The 20761-nt window shown below is 33.1% G+C and overlaps 1 protein-coding gene across 1 annotated transcript in view; it reads left to right on the top strand.

Annotated features, from left to right (window-relative positions):
• Positions 1–20761, top strand: part of LOC148279208 (uncharacterized) — a 64469-nt gene that overhangs the window by 32538 nt on the left and 11170 nt on the right. The window contains exon 3 of the mRNA XM_088230310.1: positions 372–618. Within this exon, the coding sequence (XP_088086436.1) occupies positions 372–618 (247 nt within the window). The remainder of the gene's footprint in view (positions 1–371; positions 619–20761) is intronic.

The following is a 20761-nucleotide window of genomic DNA, read 5'->3' as shown; positions in this document are numbered from 1 at the left end:
CCATATACTTCAGGTGCCAGTCCAGGGACAGTAAAATATTGCAACGAGTCATCTTTAAAATAAAATTTTCACGTTGACCTTGCCAGGAATCGAACCTGAGACCTCAAGTATGGTTGGCAAATGCCCCAGCCACTAAGCTAATAGGCGGACTTATATATCTTAACTCGATTTCCCGAGTCGCAAATGTTCGCCCAGGTTTCCGGTCTATTTTCACGCACAGAACTAATAAATTTATTCACTTTACTGATCGTAATGCCCCTTTCCTAATAAATAAATTATTTATTTTCAGAAAAAAACGCTTCTACTCCATTAAATCATAATATTTTCACATATAATGACCCTTATGCAAGAAACACATTATCTCTTTACAGATCATAATTACCCTTATTATAAGTTCCTCTACCCTCAACATCGGCCCCTGCCGGTCCAACAAGCTAGCCTCCGAGGGGCGTACCTTAGGGCTGCTGTTCGGGGCCTGGGGGCCGAACCAGGGCTGGGGGGCGGGCTCCTGGGGGCAGGGAGACGACTGCGCCCCAATACCGGGGGACGAGAAGCCCACGCAGACGACTCCGCACGGAGAAGACTATGTCGACCCTGTGTATAGCGAGGAAGAAACAGGTAGGACTTAATGATTGCATTTTCAAATTTTGTTTAACCTAAAAGGCATTAATTTGAAAAAATCTTTATGTTCAATATCATACTTAAATAATATTTTTAACATGTTTCTGCTATCCGTAATCCTTAATTGTGCTAGCAAATTTCATTGTTTTGATCAAGTAAATGCCTTATTTATCGTATTTCCTGTGAAATCGCTAATTAATATTAATCTATGACATTAGTTGCGTACTGAGCGACGTCTACAAAGAAACGAACGGGTCAAAACGTAAACCTACTCATTTATGAGTAGTTGAATCGCCTTCTGTTTGATGTGCGTATGCGGTTTCTGGAATATTCTTAATTCTATGTATATAGATAAAGAAATCACAAAACAGAAATATGGGTAAAAAGATCTTAGAACTACTAACTATAGTCAACAAATCACAAAATCAGACTAGTTTTTATTCTTAATATTAGACGATGGCAATACAATCACTCATTATTTGAGTGGACAGTAATCCAACATTTCTAAATGTGATTATTTTCCACCTGAGTTTGACTGAACGTAACCCGACACATACCGACCGCAGGTTTCGGCCTAGCCGAAGTTACGGCCAATTTTCGGCCGAAACCAAAACCGCAGCAAAAACTCATTTTACTGCCCGAAACACAAACCGAAACATCGGTCGATCACTACTATCACCCGTATTTTTATTTTTCTGTTAAAATTCAACTATGAACATTCTCTTTTTCTTTTCTCCAACAAATTTAAATAATTCCTTTTTTCCCTCTGCTATTTGACTGTAACGATAAAATAAAGGTAGGTATCATAATTAATTAAGCGTTACATAATATTCTAAGTAATTTATTATTTCGACGGTGGAAAGTAAAAATTTCCTTTGCGACATGTCACCGATTTTACAGAAGAGCAAATTCAAGTTTTTTTTTCAATTAGTAAAAAATCTCAATTTTTTTTTTTAAATTAAATTATGTTGAAATCATGGCAAAATAGTAGATAAAGATGAGATTATTTTATTAATTAAAAAAAAAAACTTTACGAATATATGATATAACAACAGGATGAAGAACATTTTATAGAAGCCTATGCATTTGCAGGGCTTATGACATGTCTTTAGCTGATGTAACATTAACTATTCTGCCTATGTTTGAACATCTATATTCCTCAAATTCTTCCATCTGTTGATCTTTGTGGAGTTTTGTGGAGATTAGAAGCTGACATTCTTCATATACCTTGTGAGATGTTAATAACTCCAAAGGGGGTTGAATCCAGTTCTAGTCTACAAAAAATTGGATGGACTCAAAATAGTATTATTTTTAAATCAATTAATTGGCTCTTCTGTAAAATTGCTACATGTCATATCACTTGGTGACTTTTCCTTTCCATTCCGATATTCATTCACATTTTTAGACAGTAAAATATGCTTTGCAAACAAAAACATATTTTGCATAAAGGTCCTACCGCGACCTCAAAAAATCTCGGTCTTTCCAAGAAATATAATTTTGACGGCGGTTTATGTGTGGGTTAGGGTGGTTATATCCATAATATCACCGTGTTCAATAAAACAGCAAGAAGCCGACACAGTTTAAAAATTTCACAAATTGTCCACGCAAACGTGTTGAAAGTTTTCTCGACGGATTAAAGGTTAAGGGAGTGTAATTATTAATGTTTCAATAGGATACGCAGATGCATTGTTGTTTATAATTACCTTCTATTGTTATAAGATACAATTGTGTTTTGCAACTAATTAAAGATTGGATCATTGAATCATCATCAGGTAACGAATTCATTATTGATCGTTGCGCTTTATTATTTAATAATCAAATCATGAAGTAATGAGTCGGATGATGTAGTCGTATGATGTAGCTAATGTTATGGATTTTTTTTCTGGATAACTTAATTTCAAAATTGAAACTGTGCCAGTAAAATATTAAAATAATTAAAAAGGTAACCCAATTATTCCTCTAAAATATGAAAATAATAACTGGAATTTTGATTTCAAATGAACCATAAAAAAAACCTCAGTTTATTTTGTTTGTTAAATCATCATCATCATCAAACTCTTTCTGCACCTAATTGTACATAAGGCAATGCATTGATACAACAACTGCAGTGTGCCATGAACATTTTTAATAAATAAAGATAACACGATTAGTCTTACGTTATAGTATTTTAGTCGTGTTGTTACCACCTTTATGTAGGCACCTAGTTGGTGGCCTAATTTTGTGATGTACACAGTTATGTGGGTGCACAGAATGAGAGCAAGTAAAACAGGGTACTTACGTTTTACACAAAGATTTATTCACGAAACTAAACTACTGAAGCTAACACATTGAAAGAAGGATTCTAATAACTATATTAGGCAAAATAAAATGAAGTTGGTAAATCTAAATTGGCGGTAATTTTGTGCCTCGAAGACGCGTGCGGTGAGGTCGGAATCCGGTAGTTTTCTCGAAGCCGGTTTGGCCCGTTCGTACGCTCTACGTCGGCGTTCGGCAATGTTCGGCTCGTGCCGTCGTTGTCGACCCGCCACACAGCCCCCTTCCAAGTTTTGAAATCTGTTTTTCAAAACTGACGCTGTATCACCCTCCTGCCGCTACGCGTTGTGTATGCCGGTTGTTCTGTTGGTGTTTCCGTTTCTGCTGGACTGGCTCGTTCTTCCGCTGTCTGGAACGCCGGCTTGCACCTGTCCAGCGAAACCTTTTTATGTTCGCCATCCACGTCCAGTGTTACCGTCTTTTCCGCCCTGGTGATGACCTTGTAGGGCCCCTTGTAGTTCGGCATCAGGGGTTTGTACACTCTGTCGTCCCTCAGAAACAAGTGTGTGGCTCTCTTTAGTTCCGGGTGGATGAAAACGTTACCTTTATTGTGGTGCTCGACTGGCCTTGGTTTGACGTTTTGCATGAAATTTACCAGTTGCCTAGTGTAGGAGTCCGGGTCAATGTAGTCGTTCGTCTGCTCCAGGATGTCTGCTGGTAACTTTAGTTTGCACCCATACAGCATCTCTGCTACTGAGTGCTCTGCATTCGTGCGCGGTGTGGCCCTCAGTCCGAGTAGTATGGTGCTGATCGATTTTGTCCACGGAACAGGGTGGTGAGCTTTAATGGCCGTCTTCAGCGTTCTATGAAATCGCTCGATCATGCCATTACTTTGTGGATGGTAAGGCGTCGTGTTGGAGTGTGCTATGCCTGATCTGGAACAAAACAAGTTAAAGTCCGTAGACATGAATTGCCTACCCTGATCAGTTATAATTTTCTCCGGTACGCCGTATCTCGCAATCCAGTTGTCCCAGATGGCTCTGATGATTGTGTGGGTCTGGATATCTGCGATAGGGATTACTTCCGCCCATCGAGTGTATCGGTCGATACATGTGAGGCAGTACCTCAGTCCCTCTGATGGTGGAAAAGGTCCGATGAGGTCGACATGGACCACGCAGAATTTCTGTCTCGGCATGTCGATCTTGATGATCGGTGTCCTCGTGTGTTTGTTGACTTTGCTCTTCTGACAGGGTATGCAGGCCTTCGTCCAAGCTGCGCAGTCTGCTTTCATATTTTTCCAGACGCCTCTTTGACTGATGGTCTTGGTCGTGGCGTCGGCTCCTGCATGGTTGAGGTTATGCACTTGGTTGAAGAAAGATCTCTGTAGCGTTTTTGGGATGTACGGTCGCATGTTGCCTTTGTTGAGATCGAAGACGATTTCTTGTCCCTGCATGTTGGTTTTGATCAGGTTCAGAGCAGTGTTCTTGTCGTCCAAGAGTGCGAGTAGTTCGTTGTCCTGCCTTTGTTCTTTATGGATCTTTTCGAACGATATGTTTGCCTCTTGTTCGATCATGTCGATTCTTGATAAGGTATCGGCGACGACGTTGTCTTCTCCTTTTATGTATTTGATGTCCGTGCTGAACTGTGAGATGTAGTCTAGATATCTGAGTTGTCTGGGGCTTTCTTTGTCGTGACTTTTCCTTCTAAACACGAATTGTAGTGGTTTATGGTCCGTGTATATACAGAATTCTCTGCCCTCCAGATAATGTTGAAAGTACCTTACAGTCTCAAAAATGGCTAGTAGTTCCCTGTCGTACGTACTATATGAACACTGAGCCTTGTTCAACTTTTTTGAGAAGAAACTTATCGGTTTGTAGTTGATGCCGTCTGTGGTTTGTTGTAGCACGCCTCCGATTGCGTAATCTGAGGCGTCTGTCCACACTGACATCTTGCTGCTTTCCTCTGGGTAGCTAAGCTTAGTGGCGTTGATCAGCGAGTTCTTGACCTCTTCGAAATCGTGTGTAGTGACTTCGTTCCACTCTACTTTTCTGTTGTCATTCTTTTTTGCTCCCTTGAGGTAATCGTGTAGTCGTATCAATTTGTGTGCTGCTCGTGGTATGAATCTTCGGTAGAAGTTTCCCATGGCCAAGAATCTTCTCAACTGCTTAATGGTTTCTGGCTTGTTGAGGTTCGTGATGGCTTCCACTTTTGTTGGCGAGGGTCCGATGCCTTCAGCCGAAATTTCATAACCAAGAAATAACAGTGTTTTCTTGGCAAACTCGCATTTAGATGGGTTTACCACCATTCCATGATCTTGAAGTCGCTGGAACAAAGCTTTTAAGTGTTCCACATGTGTTTCTTCGTCTGGTGAAGCGATCAATATATCGTCGATATATGCGTGTACTCCTTCTAGACCTCTTGTGACTTCGTTGATGTGACGTTGGAATGTTTGTGCAGCGCATGATAGTCCGAATGGCATTCTTACAAATTCAAATAACCCGAATGGTGTGGTTATAGCTGTCTTTTTAATGTCAGTTTCATTAATTGGAATTTGGTGATATGCTCGTTGTAAGTCAATTTTGGAAAAAATTTTACAGTTAAATAAGTCATTGCATATATCGTGGATATGTGGCAAGGAATAACGATCAGGTACCGTCTGTGCGTTTAAGCTACGGTAATCGCCACAAGGGCGATAAGTACCATCGCTCTTCTTCACCATATGCAATGGAGAGGCCCACTCACTCTTGGAGGGTCTACAAATACCTTGAGCCACCATGTGATCGAACTCTTGCTTCGCCTGCCTCAGTAGTTCTGGGGACAGCCGACGAGTCTTACACATAACGGGTTTGCCACGGGTATCTATATGGTGGATTGTGTTGTGTTTATCCAGCCCTGCGTCTGGTTTATTGATATCTACTAGTTGTGGATACTTCAATATGAGTGAGTGGTAAATGTTGGTTTTGTCTGTTAATGATATGGAACATGTTATGTTGTTGTTTGTGGAGATGTCAAATGCTCTGACTATCTTGCCGTTTGTATTGTCTACTAACCGTTTGTTCCTAACATCTACTAACAGGTGGAAGTTGTGGAGAAAATCTGCTCCTATAATAGGGCGTGTCGTATCCGCTATTATAAACTTCCATGTAAACATTTGTTTACATCCCAGATTCAGTGTTACCGTGGTAACTCCGAAATTCTGGATCGTAGTCCCGTTCGCTGCATAGAGAATTAGCTTAGACTTTTCTCCATGGCGTTTGTGTAAAGATCTAGGAATTAATGATATTTCCGATCCGGAGTCAACGAGGTATGACACACCGGTATCACGATCTTTAACAAAGAGACGTGTTGTGTTGGTTGAATCAGCCGCCTCCGCTATGATTCGACCATCTAGTTTTTTGAAGCTAGATGCGGTTTAAATTCACATGGTGTGACGCATTTCTTAGCTTGATCGCCAAATTTTGTGTGGAAGTAACAAAGAATAGTTTTCTTGTTATTTCCGTTGGCCCTATAGCTTGTTTTGTTGAAATTGTTGTTGTATTTGTTGTTATTGAAATTGTTACTGCTGTTACTTGTTGTGTGTTTGAATCTATTGTTATTGTTGTTGTGACTATGCTGTTTGTTGATTGTGTGAAATAAACTCTCTACCTTATGGGTTAGAGCTTGTACGGACTGTTCTAAACTACAAATGTTATTTTTATTGTTGGTACCTACTACCGCTACATTATCCTGTGTGTACACCTGTATTAGGCGATCTGCTATCGTCGCTTGCCTATCCCAGTCATCTTCGCTTATGGCTAAATGCGCTTGGATCGTCTTGGGCAGTTGTTGTATCCACAAGTATTGCAACGTCGTTTCGTCTATTTGTAAACCTATTGCTAGCGTCCGCATCTCTCTAAGTAGGCTGGATGGGTTTCGATCCCCAAGCTGTAAGGAAGAAAACAGTTTTTCTCTCCTTCTGTCCTGTGGACAGCCCATGCGTTGGATTATAGCTTCCTTCAGCCTCGTATATTTTGCTCGGTTCGGTTCCATGAGTAAAATATCTGAAACTTGTTCTATGTGCGTTTGTTCAAGTTTTGACACTAAGTGACTATAACGTGCGTCTTCTGAAACTATGTTTGCCAACTCGAATTGTGCTTCTATCTGTTTAAACCAAAGTTCGATGTTGTTCACCCATAGCTGTGGTAGTTTAACGCTAATCCTATCCGTGTGGAACATGTTGTTTGCTGTGTTGATATTTGTCAAGTCAGTGTTGTCCTTGTTAGCCATTGTTTACAGTTTAAAAATATTCGTTTTTAAAAAAAAAAATTCAGAAAAATGTATGTAATAATGATTACAGTATAAGTTAAAATATTGAAATAAAAGTATTCAATAATGAGTGTAGTTGTATTAAAAAGTTAAGTTTAAATTATTAGATTTAAATTTAAATTTAAATTTAAATTTCAAACAAAAATATTTATTTTTTTTTAAATGTCAGAGTCACTATTTGTTATGTATGTACTGTGCAAGTTATAGAAAAGAAAATTAAAAACAGAAAATTTAAATAATTATTTTACCATACGGCGGAACACATTTTCCAACTATTAGGTATTTGTATTCTCCAAGCCTGAGTGGTCCCCTCAATATTAATATTCCTTTTGATTGTCCGTTGTACAATATATCAAGTTTAAAAATGTTTATGGTAAAACTTCAAATCTGTAACACATAATAACATGCATAGCCTAGGTTAAAAATATAAACATATATAGTACAGTCACACGATATAATGTATATAGAAAAAAAAGTATGGATACTAATGTCCACGTACTAAGTTAAACATTCGTCGGCTTAGCCGCCCGAATATCTGTTTGTTTGATAGTTTCAAGTTGTTTACAAAAATAAAATTTTACAAATTGCAAGTATTGTGCACGACTGCGCCAGCTGAAAAATATTTCCGATAGATTTCGCTGGTAAAAAAAAAACTTACTCCCGCAGTGCGTTCACAAGGAGAAAACTTTCGGATGCCTACGTCACGCTTGTCTCGCCATATAATATTTGTCAAAAATAATTATGTTCCGGTACCCTGTAAGTACCTCTACTCAATCTGGCACCCTATGTAAATGTTCGTGTGAATTGTTTGTGTGTTCGACTCAAGAAAAATAAAAAAAAATAAAATTTATATGTGTTGTAGGAATGTATTACTCGGCGTGCGATTTTTGGTGAGCGAGTCGCTCGAACGTATTATATTATGTTTGTTTATAATAATTTTAGTTAAATTATGAATCACCTGTTTGAATTAATCCCGGCCGAGTAATATTGTTAAGAAATTAATCACAGTTTAATCAATTCACTAGTTACATTAATTACATTTACATTAGTTACATTTACATTGAAGATTGTTACCGACAGAAAAATTCACTCGATTCGCTCGGTCTTTGAAAAATCTAATTCTATTATATATTATAATTATTATAATATAATTCTATTATACTAAATTAATTAACCTTACAATAAGTTAACCTTGAAATAGATTAACCTTGATTAATTACAAATAAATTAAAAGTGCAATCAAATTAAAAATGAAATTTTAAATTTTTCATGTACCGACCGAAAAAAAGTAATTGTTGTACAATTTTGTCAAGCGAAGATATTTCTGTCTGAAATTTTGCGCAATTTTTATGGAATTTGAATGGGGTCACCGTGATTGATTGTTTAATGTTGTGTTTTCGTGTTCAAACGTCGGGGTATACCACTTTTAGTCGTGTTGTTACCACCTTTATGTAGGCACCTAGTTGGTGGCCTAATTTTGTGATGTACACAGTTATGTGGGTGCACAGAATGAGAGCAAGTAAAACAGGGTACTTACGTTTTACACAAAGATTTATTCACGAAACTAAACTACTGAAGCTAACACATTGAAAGAAGGATTCTAATAACTATATTAGGCAAAATAAAATGAAGTTGGTAAATCTAAATTGGCGGTAATTTTGTGCCTCGAAGACGCGTGCGGTGAGGTCGGAATCCGGTAGTTTTCTCGAAGCCGGTTTGGCCCGTTCGTACGCTCTACGTCGGCGTTCGGCAATGTTCGGCTCGTGCCGTCGTTGTCGACCCGCCACACTTTTTAACAAAAAAGTTTCTAACTTTTTACTAAGCTCTTTATTGTACCATTTTTAATACAATTTACAAGTTTTAAACAATTATTTTTTTATACTTACGCATCCACACACACGCACCATCTCCCTCATTCATTCCCACACGCACATGTATCCTCTCCCTCATTCATTCACGCATATACACATTCACATACACATGAATACAAACGTCACACAAATACAATTACTAAACTTCTTTTCTTATATATTATGTGTCGTTATATTTACAGTGGATTTTTAAAATTGGCTTTAGCATTGTTAAGACATTTCTACTTATTTTGTTTATGTAATAGCTGTAAAAATCCTAAATAAAAATAAAATGAAATAAATAAATGTAACAAAAATTATCAAGATACGCTGTGATTGGTGTGCCAATTCAGTGCCCTATGCACTATGAGTAAGGAAAATAAATTATGATGATGATAAAAACAAGAAGTATGTATTTTTTATTTCTTTATTTATGAATTTGGCGTTTATTTTGTAGAACTACATATTTATGCTTATAATATAAGAAATCCAACACTGATTTGAGTCTACTTAACACTTAATTTTATTAACATTTTACAACAGAGATGAATAACATTTAAGAGAAGGTAATATAGAAGTCTAGGCATCTACAGGGCTTATGACCTGTCAATGGCTGGTTTAAGTGGCCACTTTACGCACATAATATTTTCAGGCGTTGCCTAGTATGTAGGTGAAATAATTCAATTAGATGAATCTCACCCGCATAAATAAAGGTTTTAGCTCTTTAACTTCACAAACATCAACAGATGAAAGAATTGAAGGAATATAGATGTTCCAATATAGGCAGAATGGTGAATGTTACACAATGTGTAAAGTGGCCACATAAACCAGCCATTGACAGGTCATAAGCCCTGTAGATGCCTAGACTTCTATATTACCTTCTCTTAAATGTTATTCATCTCTGTTGTAAAATGTTCATATAAACAGCTCCCCAGGTAGTTGAATCCAGTCCTTGTCTAAAAAAATTTGGACAAACTCAAAATATTGTTGACTTAATTTTATTTTTACAAATATAAAAACAAAAATTCCGTGACAATTGTTTCGCCTTGTTAGTCGCATTCGTTTCAAAATGCCCAAGGCGAAACAATTATTACGGATTTTTTCTTTTTATATTTTAAAAATAAAATAAAGTATTCAATTGACTCAAATCAGTGTTTAATATCTTATATTATAAGTATGAAAAGTATAAAATTGGAAAATTGTTTTCAGGCGTTGCCTAGTAGGTGAATTGATTCAGCCAGATGAACTTCACACACGTGGTAAAGGTTTCAGCTCTTTTACTTCACAAAAGTCAATAGATGAAAGAGTTGAGAAAATGTGGATGTTTAAACATAGACAGAATGATGAATGTTACACAGTGTGTAAAGTGGCCACTTAAACCAGCTAATTACAGGTCATAAGCCCAGTAAATGCCTAGACTTCCATAAGCCCTTCTCAAAAATGATTCTCCCTCTGTTGCAACAAATTTAGATCTAAATAACTCCCTAGGAAGGAAGTCCAGCCAGTCCGCAAACATTTTGACACCTTTCATAATTTGTAATTTAACGTTGCTTTTTGTGTTGGATTTTGTAAGCAATAATTTGTAGGTATGGATTCTATTTCTGATGAAAAAATGTTTAAGGTCTGATAAAGGCGCCTTTAGCTGAATTTACCGTCGATAATTTGATGTCGTTATTAGCCATACCCATTGCCCAACTAGAATTAATAAAAAACTTAATTTAATTTCCACTGATCTCCCTGATAGATAGAAGAGCAAATACAAAAATATTTTTATTTAAGTATACCAATTCAAAAGCCTTGATCCAAAATCACCCATGCATTTTTAATAATCGGTGATTTAAATTTTACTAAAAAAATGTGGTTTAACTTAAAACGAAGATGAAATTAATTACTGATTTTTTATGAAGGTCATATTGTTTAGATACAAATCGGATTGGTTTAATTTGATTCGATTCAATTAATCTGGCATTGCGTAAAAATACCTGTTTTTTCACTAAGACTAATAAATACAAAAATCATACGATTTTGCCATTTTAAAACGCTCTACTTTCAAAATTGCGCCTTTATAATAAAAGAAGTAAATAAACATTAGATAAAAACAATTACTTTCTAATATGATTGAATGCTTTAGTTAACAAAAATATAATTGCTTTTTGACAAGCAGATTACGCCATTTGAATTTTAGACTTAGCTTAGGTACATAAAGTATTCATATAAAAACAAAATATTTAACTTAAATTCGTTCACTTAAATTGAAGATAAGAAATAGTACAGGAAAGTTACTAAAAAAGCAACTTAATTTTAATGTTTTTAAAAGTAATACAAGTACTGTAAGTAAAAATAATGGTATTTTTCCTAAATTCTAGACTAAATGTTGCCTTCAATAATAGTACAAATAAAATTAATCAGTTAAAATAGTGTAGTTTAAGTTCTGTTTTATGGGTAACCTATTTTTTTAGTTACAATGTTTTAGTTGTAGGTTTTTTTTTTTTTTTAAAGAAAAAAAAAATATTTGCGTTCTTACGATTTACCCAAATATTTTATTTTGAGGGCCATTTTCAACGAGTTGTAAATGACTCACTATTAGAAAATGGTAATCAAGTTGGGGTAGAGTGGGATTCGAACCACGGACCTTTGAGCTATGAATCCAAGACACTGGCCACGGGACCACGACCCGATTTGATATTCATTTTAACAGTTGTTTAAAGCTTATTTTTATATTCACATTGGCCATTTGATTATGAAATATTTACAAATATTGTATTACAATTAAATAAAAATTGTTCAAAATAATATCTGTTTCATACCACTTAAAACAATATATTAATAAAACAAAAAATATGTTTTGAATACACAACACACAATTAATTATAAATACAGAAAATAACTACCAAATACAAATATAATTATATTGGCCTCTTTACCTAATGGAGCCTATTACCATTGAGATATAATATAAAGAGATAACACTACATACAAATCCCAGCTAAAAAGTCATCTCCAAAGAAAAGGAATGACCAGCGGAGGAAGCAAGTATCGTTACGCCATATCACGTCGACTTTGACAAGCAAAACAAGTAGCACAGAAAAAAGCACGGACTTTTTACATCGGTCTACTGTAAGTTATTTTCAGTATTTTTTTTTTTTTATCAATATTCCTACAGAGATGAGGTAGAATTTTTTTCAAATTCAGGATTATCGATATTCGAGCGTTTACAGGGCTTATGACCTATCATTGGCTGGGTTGAGTGGCCACTTTACGTTTTTACAACATTCCCCATTCCGCTTATTAGCGAATATCGACACAGGTATTATTTTCAGTATGTCGCTCCCTTCCGCATACGCGTCGCCTTTGTTTATCGTTTCACTATACGCCTGACGAACTGAGTAGGACAGAGATATGATATATAAGTAACAGGGGCGAATCGTGTATAGAAACGATTATGCGCAGCTTACCATTATATTTAACTATCCAAAATAATGTTTTACGGAGACTTTATTTACAGAAAAACAAACAAATTATTATTATTTACTATAAATTATTGCCACCATTTGTATTTTTCTCCAAATATAAATAAACATATAAATAAACCGCGCCCAGCACCAGCAATGAGCCAAGGTTCAATTACTCTAGCTTATTTCTTCATACAAATAAGTGTACTATATTTTTAATTGAATCGGCATTCACTTCGTAACACTTCATTATAAATTATTATGAAAATAAAACTTTGTTATCAGTGTTACACAATTTTATTCTTTTACAAGAACACAACTATAGTTTCGGGAGAGCACTCCTCCCATCGACGGGTGATATGGCACTCACTCAGTTTTATATCACCCGTCGATGGGAGGAGTGCTCTCCCGAAACTATAGTTGTGTTCTTGTAAAAGAATAAAATTGTGTAACACTGATAACAAAGTTTTATTTTCATAATAATTTAAGTGTACTATATTTTGAACATATTTAACTCAGTGGCAGGATTTTTCTCCTAGAGTAAACTTGCAGATTACACAAATTCTTTGAAGATTCTCGATTTGGAAAACATTATTTCAAACATTATTTCTTAAACACTATTTTTCTTTGAGATTATACTTTTGACATATGACTCGCAACACATGTGGCCCTCGACGCGGCTGTTTTTGGCATTATTCATTTCTAGAACAAATCAGCCAGTTGACATTTCAATCGTAATGAGAATATCCAATACTGACTGAATTCATTGTGGTATTTTTTATAAGCATAAGTTATTTGTTAAAGTAATGGATAATATAGCTACACAAATAATATGTCACGAAGTTACGTCGTTTGAGTTGATTCCATAAATGAGAGTTGGTGTATCACACGTAACCACAGAAAAAATAGCAATTGATATTAAACTCGTATATCACTTACATTAAAATAAAATGTATGTATAATATAATATAATATAATGTATTATATACCTACTATATGTAGGTACAAATAAATTATATTTTTATAGCTTACCTGTAAATAAAATCGCCGTTCGCCACTGATAAGTAATGGTAACATAATATTAATAAGACGTTTTTTAACCTTAAAATAGCTATTTTGACAAGTATTGATTAAGATAAAAACATTTCTTACCGGTGAAAAGTTTGTGATCGATACAACGCATGTTAAGTAAATAACAGCATTTATCGATACTATTCCTGGCCGATTACCTTTCGTTCCCACCTTCATTTGACCCATCCTTATGGTACCTACCTAGCATCAAGATAGAAGATATTCAAAATTAAAAGATTCGGATTTAGAACAAAAACCAAACATTTTTTTTTCTTTATTAGGGCCTACTACCAAAACTTGATAACATCGGCCAAAAACAAGTTACATTTATAAACATAAGAAAAACATAAACAAAAAGGAATAACAATATAGATACAAACAAAAGACAAGAAAAATATAAGTACAAGAATAACATCAAAATATCAATTGTAATAATAAACACATATCCAAACCAACAAAAACTTCAACATAAATTGAAATAGGCACTAACAGAAAAACCCACCAAAACCTGATAGTGCCTATTTAACAGGAAATAGAAACTTACAGTAAAATTAGAAGGAAGATAGAACTTAATAACTAGAAAAATTACAACAAAATAATCAAAATATTAACAAACATAATCTTATATTAAAGATAAATTATAACTATTAAAATTAAAAATTAAACGCCGTAAGTAAAAATGACAAAATATTTTACATAAACCTAAAAATGTAAGATAAATTTACTGTAAAAAAATAAAGAATTAATTTAAACAAAATTATTTCAATGACACAATTATTACAAATCATAATAGGGAACACATTTTTGACTTGACATAAAATCGGATAAAAAGTGGTTGGAATCGTCGCGCGTCGTGGAAAATATTGTCTCATTTTATAGTTCATTTTATGATCCAGTGCCAGAAATTGAAGAACATTCATTATATTAAAGGTAGGTATCCACTCCATATACCTATTCCTTTCTCAAATATTTCCCAGTAACAAAATTGAATGAAATACGATTTTCATTTACAGTCCGCCTTTTCGTTAACAACGCATGTCCCATGTTTAGGCATAAACAAATATTTTGTTGTTTACATTAATTTTATCTCATTCCCGACGTACAGATATTTGCAAATTACTTAAACAATCGCATGGTGACGCATTCGGCACACATTTTGTTGTAATTATTATGCAATTTGCATTATCAAATCAATAGTCGTCGATCTAAGTGGGTCATGCAGGTTACTCTGCCCACATGAAAAGTTTTCGAGCCAAAATTACGGCGGTTAGGTGATTTGACAATCACAAAAAAACACCAACGCATTTTCATGGATCGATACACGTCATTAAAATTGATAACATATTACAATAATTACGCATATCAGGGCCGCGATTTCAAACGCTATCTTCATTGGTACATATCGAGACGGTATATAGTAAAATCGATATTTATGTGTGAAAATGTGTATATTTCTATGAAAATTTAAAGTATCCTCGCCGGTAACCTATTATTTAACATTTTTAGAAAAAAAAATGTATGCATATTATATTTTTCAGACAGAAAACTTAATTTTACTTTGTTGTTAACATTTATCTTCAATTTTATCTACAAAGTAAAATTCAGTTTTCTGTATGAAAAGCAATACATTTTTTTCAGATTTTTTTGAATTATAAAATTACTATAAATTATGAATAACATATTGCCATGTATTATTATATAACTTTTCTGCATTCCATTTTTCAAAATGTATAAATTTTTATTATTTATATCTTTCTATTGTTATTTTGTATATTGTGTTGATTATTTTGTATATTGTTAACTATGTGAAAAAGTGTTTTTTTTTATATAAAGAAGAGTCCCGACTGAACATGGAATTTTTTAACAAGTCGGCACATCAAAAAATTACAACTGTGCTCTACGATAAAATTGTGTATTTTGAGCATTAAATAAATATATAAATACATAAAAATCATGTTCAATTATAGTTAACCGATGAAGATACATCAGATGTTTATGAAAATATACTCATTTTCGTACACAAATATCGATTTTTCTTTGTGGACAGTCGAAGATAACTCTGTTAACTTCCCATTGTAATCGGGGCCCTAAAATACGTGGCGGAAAAACAAACTCTCAATAAGAAAACTTTTAGAGAAATACCATTGAAAATTATTGCAACAAAGAGGGAAATTTGTTTTAGAGGGGTATATGGAAATCTAAGCATTAGGGGGCATTATGGTGACCTGTCATTGGCTGGTTTATGCGGCCATTTTACACATTGTGAATCTTAAACTCTTCTTCCTGATATTTGTGAAGAAAAAGTGCTGAAAACATTATTGATGAGGGTGAAATTCTTCTGCCAGAATTATTTCACTTCTTTAACAATGCTTGAAAATTTTATTCAATGTTACTAATAGCAGGTCATAAGCCCTGTAAATGCCTGGAATTTCGTATTTCCTTTTCACATTTTTTTCTCTCTCTGAAATAAAATCTAGCCCTGTCGACAACCATCAGTTATGTAAGATTTAAAATTGTCAAAAAAGATGACTCCTCAAAATTGCGACATGTTTGGTCTTGACAATTGTGACGTCAACACTCGACCGATGACGTCAAAATCATATCGACCAATTTCAATTCAACCGACCCATCTAAAAAAACCAATAACTGGTTTAAAATTACCTATCAAAAATTGTTATTCTGAAATATGTATTTATGAGGGAAAGAAATAAACAATTCCTACAAAAATCACAATGGTAACTTTCTAAAATCTTATTAATCATTGTAAAATCTAACTGATTTTTCCCTGTGAAATTTGACCATTTTTTAAAACTTCTTTTAAATATTTTTTTAGTGTCAAAAACTTTTGTCACTTTATGGAATGATATTTTACATTTTTTTTTTATAAATTTGTATACACCAATAACTTTTGAGTTATACGTCGACCGGTTTTTAGGTTACTTCCTTATCACCAGAACTTGAGCCTACTTGATACTACTCGCGTTGTTGTAAATTTATTATTAATTAATATTATAAAATTTTGTAAGAAAGAAACAAACGAATCAAAAAACAGAGAGAAAGAGAATAATATGAAGCATAACTGGAATATTTTAAAAAGAGAACTCGAAGTTCAATTGAATTGATTATTTATTATGGGGAGTTTTTGGTTAATGGCTTAAATTATTTCTAATTTATTTTGATTGTCTTAACGAAGACCATTTTTTTTAATATATAATATTTCTACACCCATTTCTTGATTAAATTTATGGTTTTTGTAAACAAGATAATTTGTGAATTCAGAGAAGTTCAATCTTCTGTTTCTTTCGTACAATGTCAACATATAAAGACTAAAACAAATAAAAGCATGAAAACTGAAACCGAAAAACCGAAATAGGAGACATAGGTAATGAAAATTGTATATGTTGCTTTATTACGTAGCCAACTTGAATACAACTCGGTTATTTGGTCTCCATATTATAAACTGCATATAAATTATATCAAAAGAGTTCAATATAAAATTTAACGTTTCGTTCATTTTAAATTAGGTATTCCAGTTGAACATAAATTATATATACTTGGATAAATATTCGAATGTACAAACATTATAAAATATTAAATTAAATGTTTGACTGTTCCCAACTGTTAAAGCTAATTAACTTGCAAATGCCCGGCCGGGTTACCCAATTTAATAATTTCTTGTTTGTAAATGTATCTACAAGAAACTACAGTGCACACTCGCCCATAACGAGAATTCATGCGTTTCCAAAGGAATACGCAAATGATATAAATATATTTGATGTAACACTTTTGAATTTTAAAGGCAGTGTACAAATTCATTAACTTAAAATTTAAATACATAAATAATACTTTGTTGATATAAATTGTGTACATTTTAATAACTTATATCTGGATTCTTAATTATTATCTTTCTAAAATCGTTTGATTTTAAGATTCTTTTGATATAACTGGTGGGAAAAAAATGCACTTCTGTTTTCTCTACTGCAATATATAATATATTATAAATATATACAATATGTAAATGCATATATTTTTTTACTAACATGTAAGATGGTTTTTTAATATTTTTTATTTTTCTTATTCATCCTAGTTCATTTTTTTTTTTGCTACTTTTGTGTAAAATACATGTCTGTCATTTATATATGTAAAACATGTAAAAGCCTACAAGGTGCTTAAATACATTAAAAAATAAAAAATAAATACTATAAATAGCAATGATAGTAATGAGGAAGATCAACCCTATAAGGAAATCGATATAAAAAATATTTCTTGAAAATATATGAAAAAAATTAATATATATTAATAAAAAACAACTACTTTGAACGACGTCACTAGTTCTTAAAAATCAACCAATGATAAGAGCGTTGTAAAAGATTTTCTGGTTTACGGCAAGTCAACGGACCAATCGGTAGAAGTGACCGAGGAGAGGGGGAAGCGAACTTGATACGTCACACGCGGAGAAATTTCAAAGATACAAAACTTTAAAAAATCATACCGTTCGACGGATAACTCAAACGTTAAAGTGGTTCATACAACTTTATAAATGAATAAGTTTAATTAATTTAAAATTTACTAAATTAAAACTTTTGTCCGCCTTGTAGCCCTTATGCAAAAGGTCTCGGGTTCGATCCCGACATGATGGATGACATGGATGACATGCTTTTTTACTTAAAAAATGTGTTTTTATAAATAAATATCTTTAATATGGGTTCATGCAACTAATAATTCTTATTCATGCTACTAATAATTCTAATTAATTTCCGAATTATTTTATTTTTATTTTATTAATTTTTCACGCCCATACGGCTTTACATACTATTATTTATTACTTATTTTACATAATTAGTATATAAACAAAATAAAATTAAAAAAATACAATATAAAGCAATAAAAGATAGGATCAGTGTTATTTATTTATTTATTCATTCATTCAAAATTACACCAGTTTAAATATGTTTTAGTCTATGCCCGTGTCAAGCCACAATAAATAACAATAAAAATACATAGTAAAATGAATTAGATTAAATTATAATGACATGTGATGCAATAGAATAACAATCTAAAAAAAAAAGATATAAGTAATAAATAATAAAATTCCAAAGAATATAATGTAAAAAAGATAATCAGAAATAATTTTAAAAATAAAAGTTATACAAATTAAGAATCACGCATAATCAAATATACAAAATAATGGTATCATTAAAATCAACAAAATAATAGTAAAATTTAGTAGTATTAAAAAAAAACAAAATAAGAGTATCATTGAAATTAACAGAAAAGGAATATATATATATATATATATAAACATAATTGAAGTGATAATTGAGATATGTTTTCTAGAAACTCACTCAATACTATAGTAAGAAATACAAGAAATAGGAGCAATAAATCATATGCCAAATAATAGTACGTTAAGTAAGAAATGTTAAAAAGTATAGTTGGTATAAAAATAAAAAGATGAGTGTATAAACAACATAAATTTAAAAAAATGTAATATAAAGAAATGAAATATAGAACTGTGTTTAGAAGTTTAGTTGGTTTTAAAAAAAATAAGAAATAATAATCTATATTTATATTGTTTTAATAAGCTAAAGAAATGCAGTTAAAGGTTTAAAGCAGCTAGATACATTATGTTATAAAATACAATATAAACAGAATATTACGTTCTATTTGATATGGAACATATACATTGATATTTAAAATTTACAAGACATCGATGTTGTTAGCATATTGGTTCGCAAGTACATGCATCCGCATTACTGGTGAATTGGTCGATGATGGACCGCAGTAGAACTGAGTATTACATCGGGTAACTCGACCAAGGAAAACGAATAGAAAATAAGGAAAACGTATAGAAAAGTAATGAAATGTTTTACCACAAGACAGGAATATTAATTGATTGATATTCGATTACGATGCTACTTTTCTCATACCTGTTACCTGCATGTTATGACATGAGACATAGTTACATACATTGTGTAGTGAAGTAACGACTGAATAATCTGTGAACGTGTTAATTGAACATAATTACATGAATTAGGTGCAGGGGCGGTTTCTTAGTATGTGCATAAGTGCAGTGTACTGCCAAGTAAAATTTTGTGTAAATAAATAAGTCATTTTATTTATAGTAAAAATATGTTATAAGTAGATAGAAAGAAACAGGGATTTGTTGCAATAATATACACGCAACATCATAATATTCAATACTAGCGCCAAAAGATCTAGCGAAATCGACTCTAGCGGACGATTTTCTCACCTTGTCTACGCATGCGCAATCGTCCCAGTGCATATTCTGTTTTGCACAATCTTTTACCCTAAATTTGTAAGAAATATTTCATATCTCCAAAAATCGTCATTTGAGCGAGATAGACAATGCTTCAAACAATGAATTGTGTGTTAGATGAAGAAGATAATATAAATATTCCGGGCATTGCCAACGCATGCGCAGATTTGAAGTTCGTTTGTAATGTCGCTTTGTACATGCGTAATGACATGATATTAGTACGAATTTAGTTAACTATAACGTGCGTATAATGTTCGGCAAATTAAGCTTCCTTGTTCCGATGCGCGGGCTGTCATACTATTGCTCGTTTATCACGTCAGACCTGCCATATTGTAATAATATTATTAAACTTAATATACAACTCGACAAAATGTAAAGAAATGCACTGCCAATGTTTTCGGTCGGGAGCCGCCAGTGATAGGTGCAGTTTTATCTAAATATCATATTCTAAGATCAACATTTACAGCATACAAACGAATTATGTCATATCGAGTCATGATTGCCAAAATACCGTAACCGACAAAAACAGTATTTTACGAAAAAAACAAATTTTGTTTTGAATATGTATTTTTTGTATCAATATCGTTAATAGTTAAGAAGAAAAATATCGCTGTCATCATCATTCCCTTTCCGTACCAAAGGACGCATTGAATTACATCAATTGCAGCGTACCGCGTATCTCGATTATTTTTCTTACGTGAATGTAAGTTGATCAGTCTTACGTTTCAGGTGCCAGTCCAGAGACTATGAAATATTCTAGTGTAAAAACACCTTTTTAAATCAATCTTTCATGTCAACTATGTCGAGCATCGAACCCGAGGTCTCTTGCGTGGTAAATATTTTTTGTCGCTTACAATGCTTTTGCGATCATAGCTCGATATTTAAACGAGCACAATTATTTAAATAAAATTAGTAGTTATTAATTCTTC

Source organism: Micrasema longulum, unplaced genomic scaffold (genome assembly GCF_059751315.1).
Source record: "Micrasema longulum isolate JH-2025_06_02 unplaced genomic scaffold, ASM5975131v1 h1tg000746l, whole genome shotgun sequence".
Taxonomy (NCBI): Eukaryota; Metazoa; Arthropoda; class Insecta; order Trichoptera; family Brachycentridae; genus Micrasema; species Micrasema longulum.
Note: the sequence above shows the minus strand (reverse complement) of the source record. Positions and strands in the feature narration are given on the sequence as shown.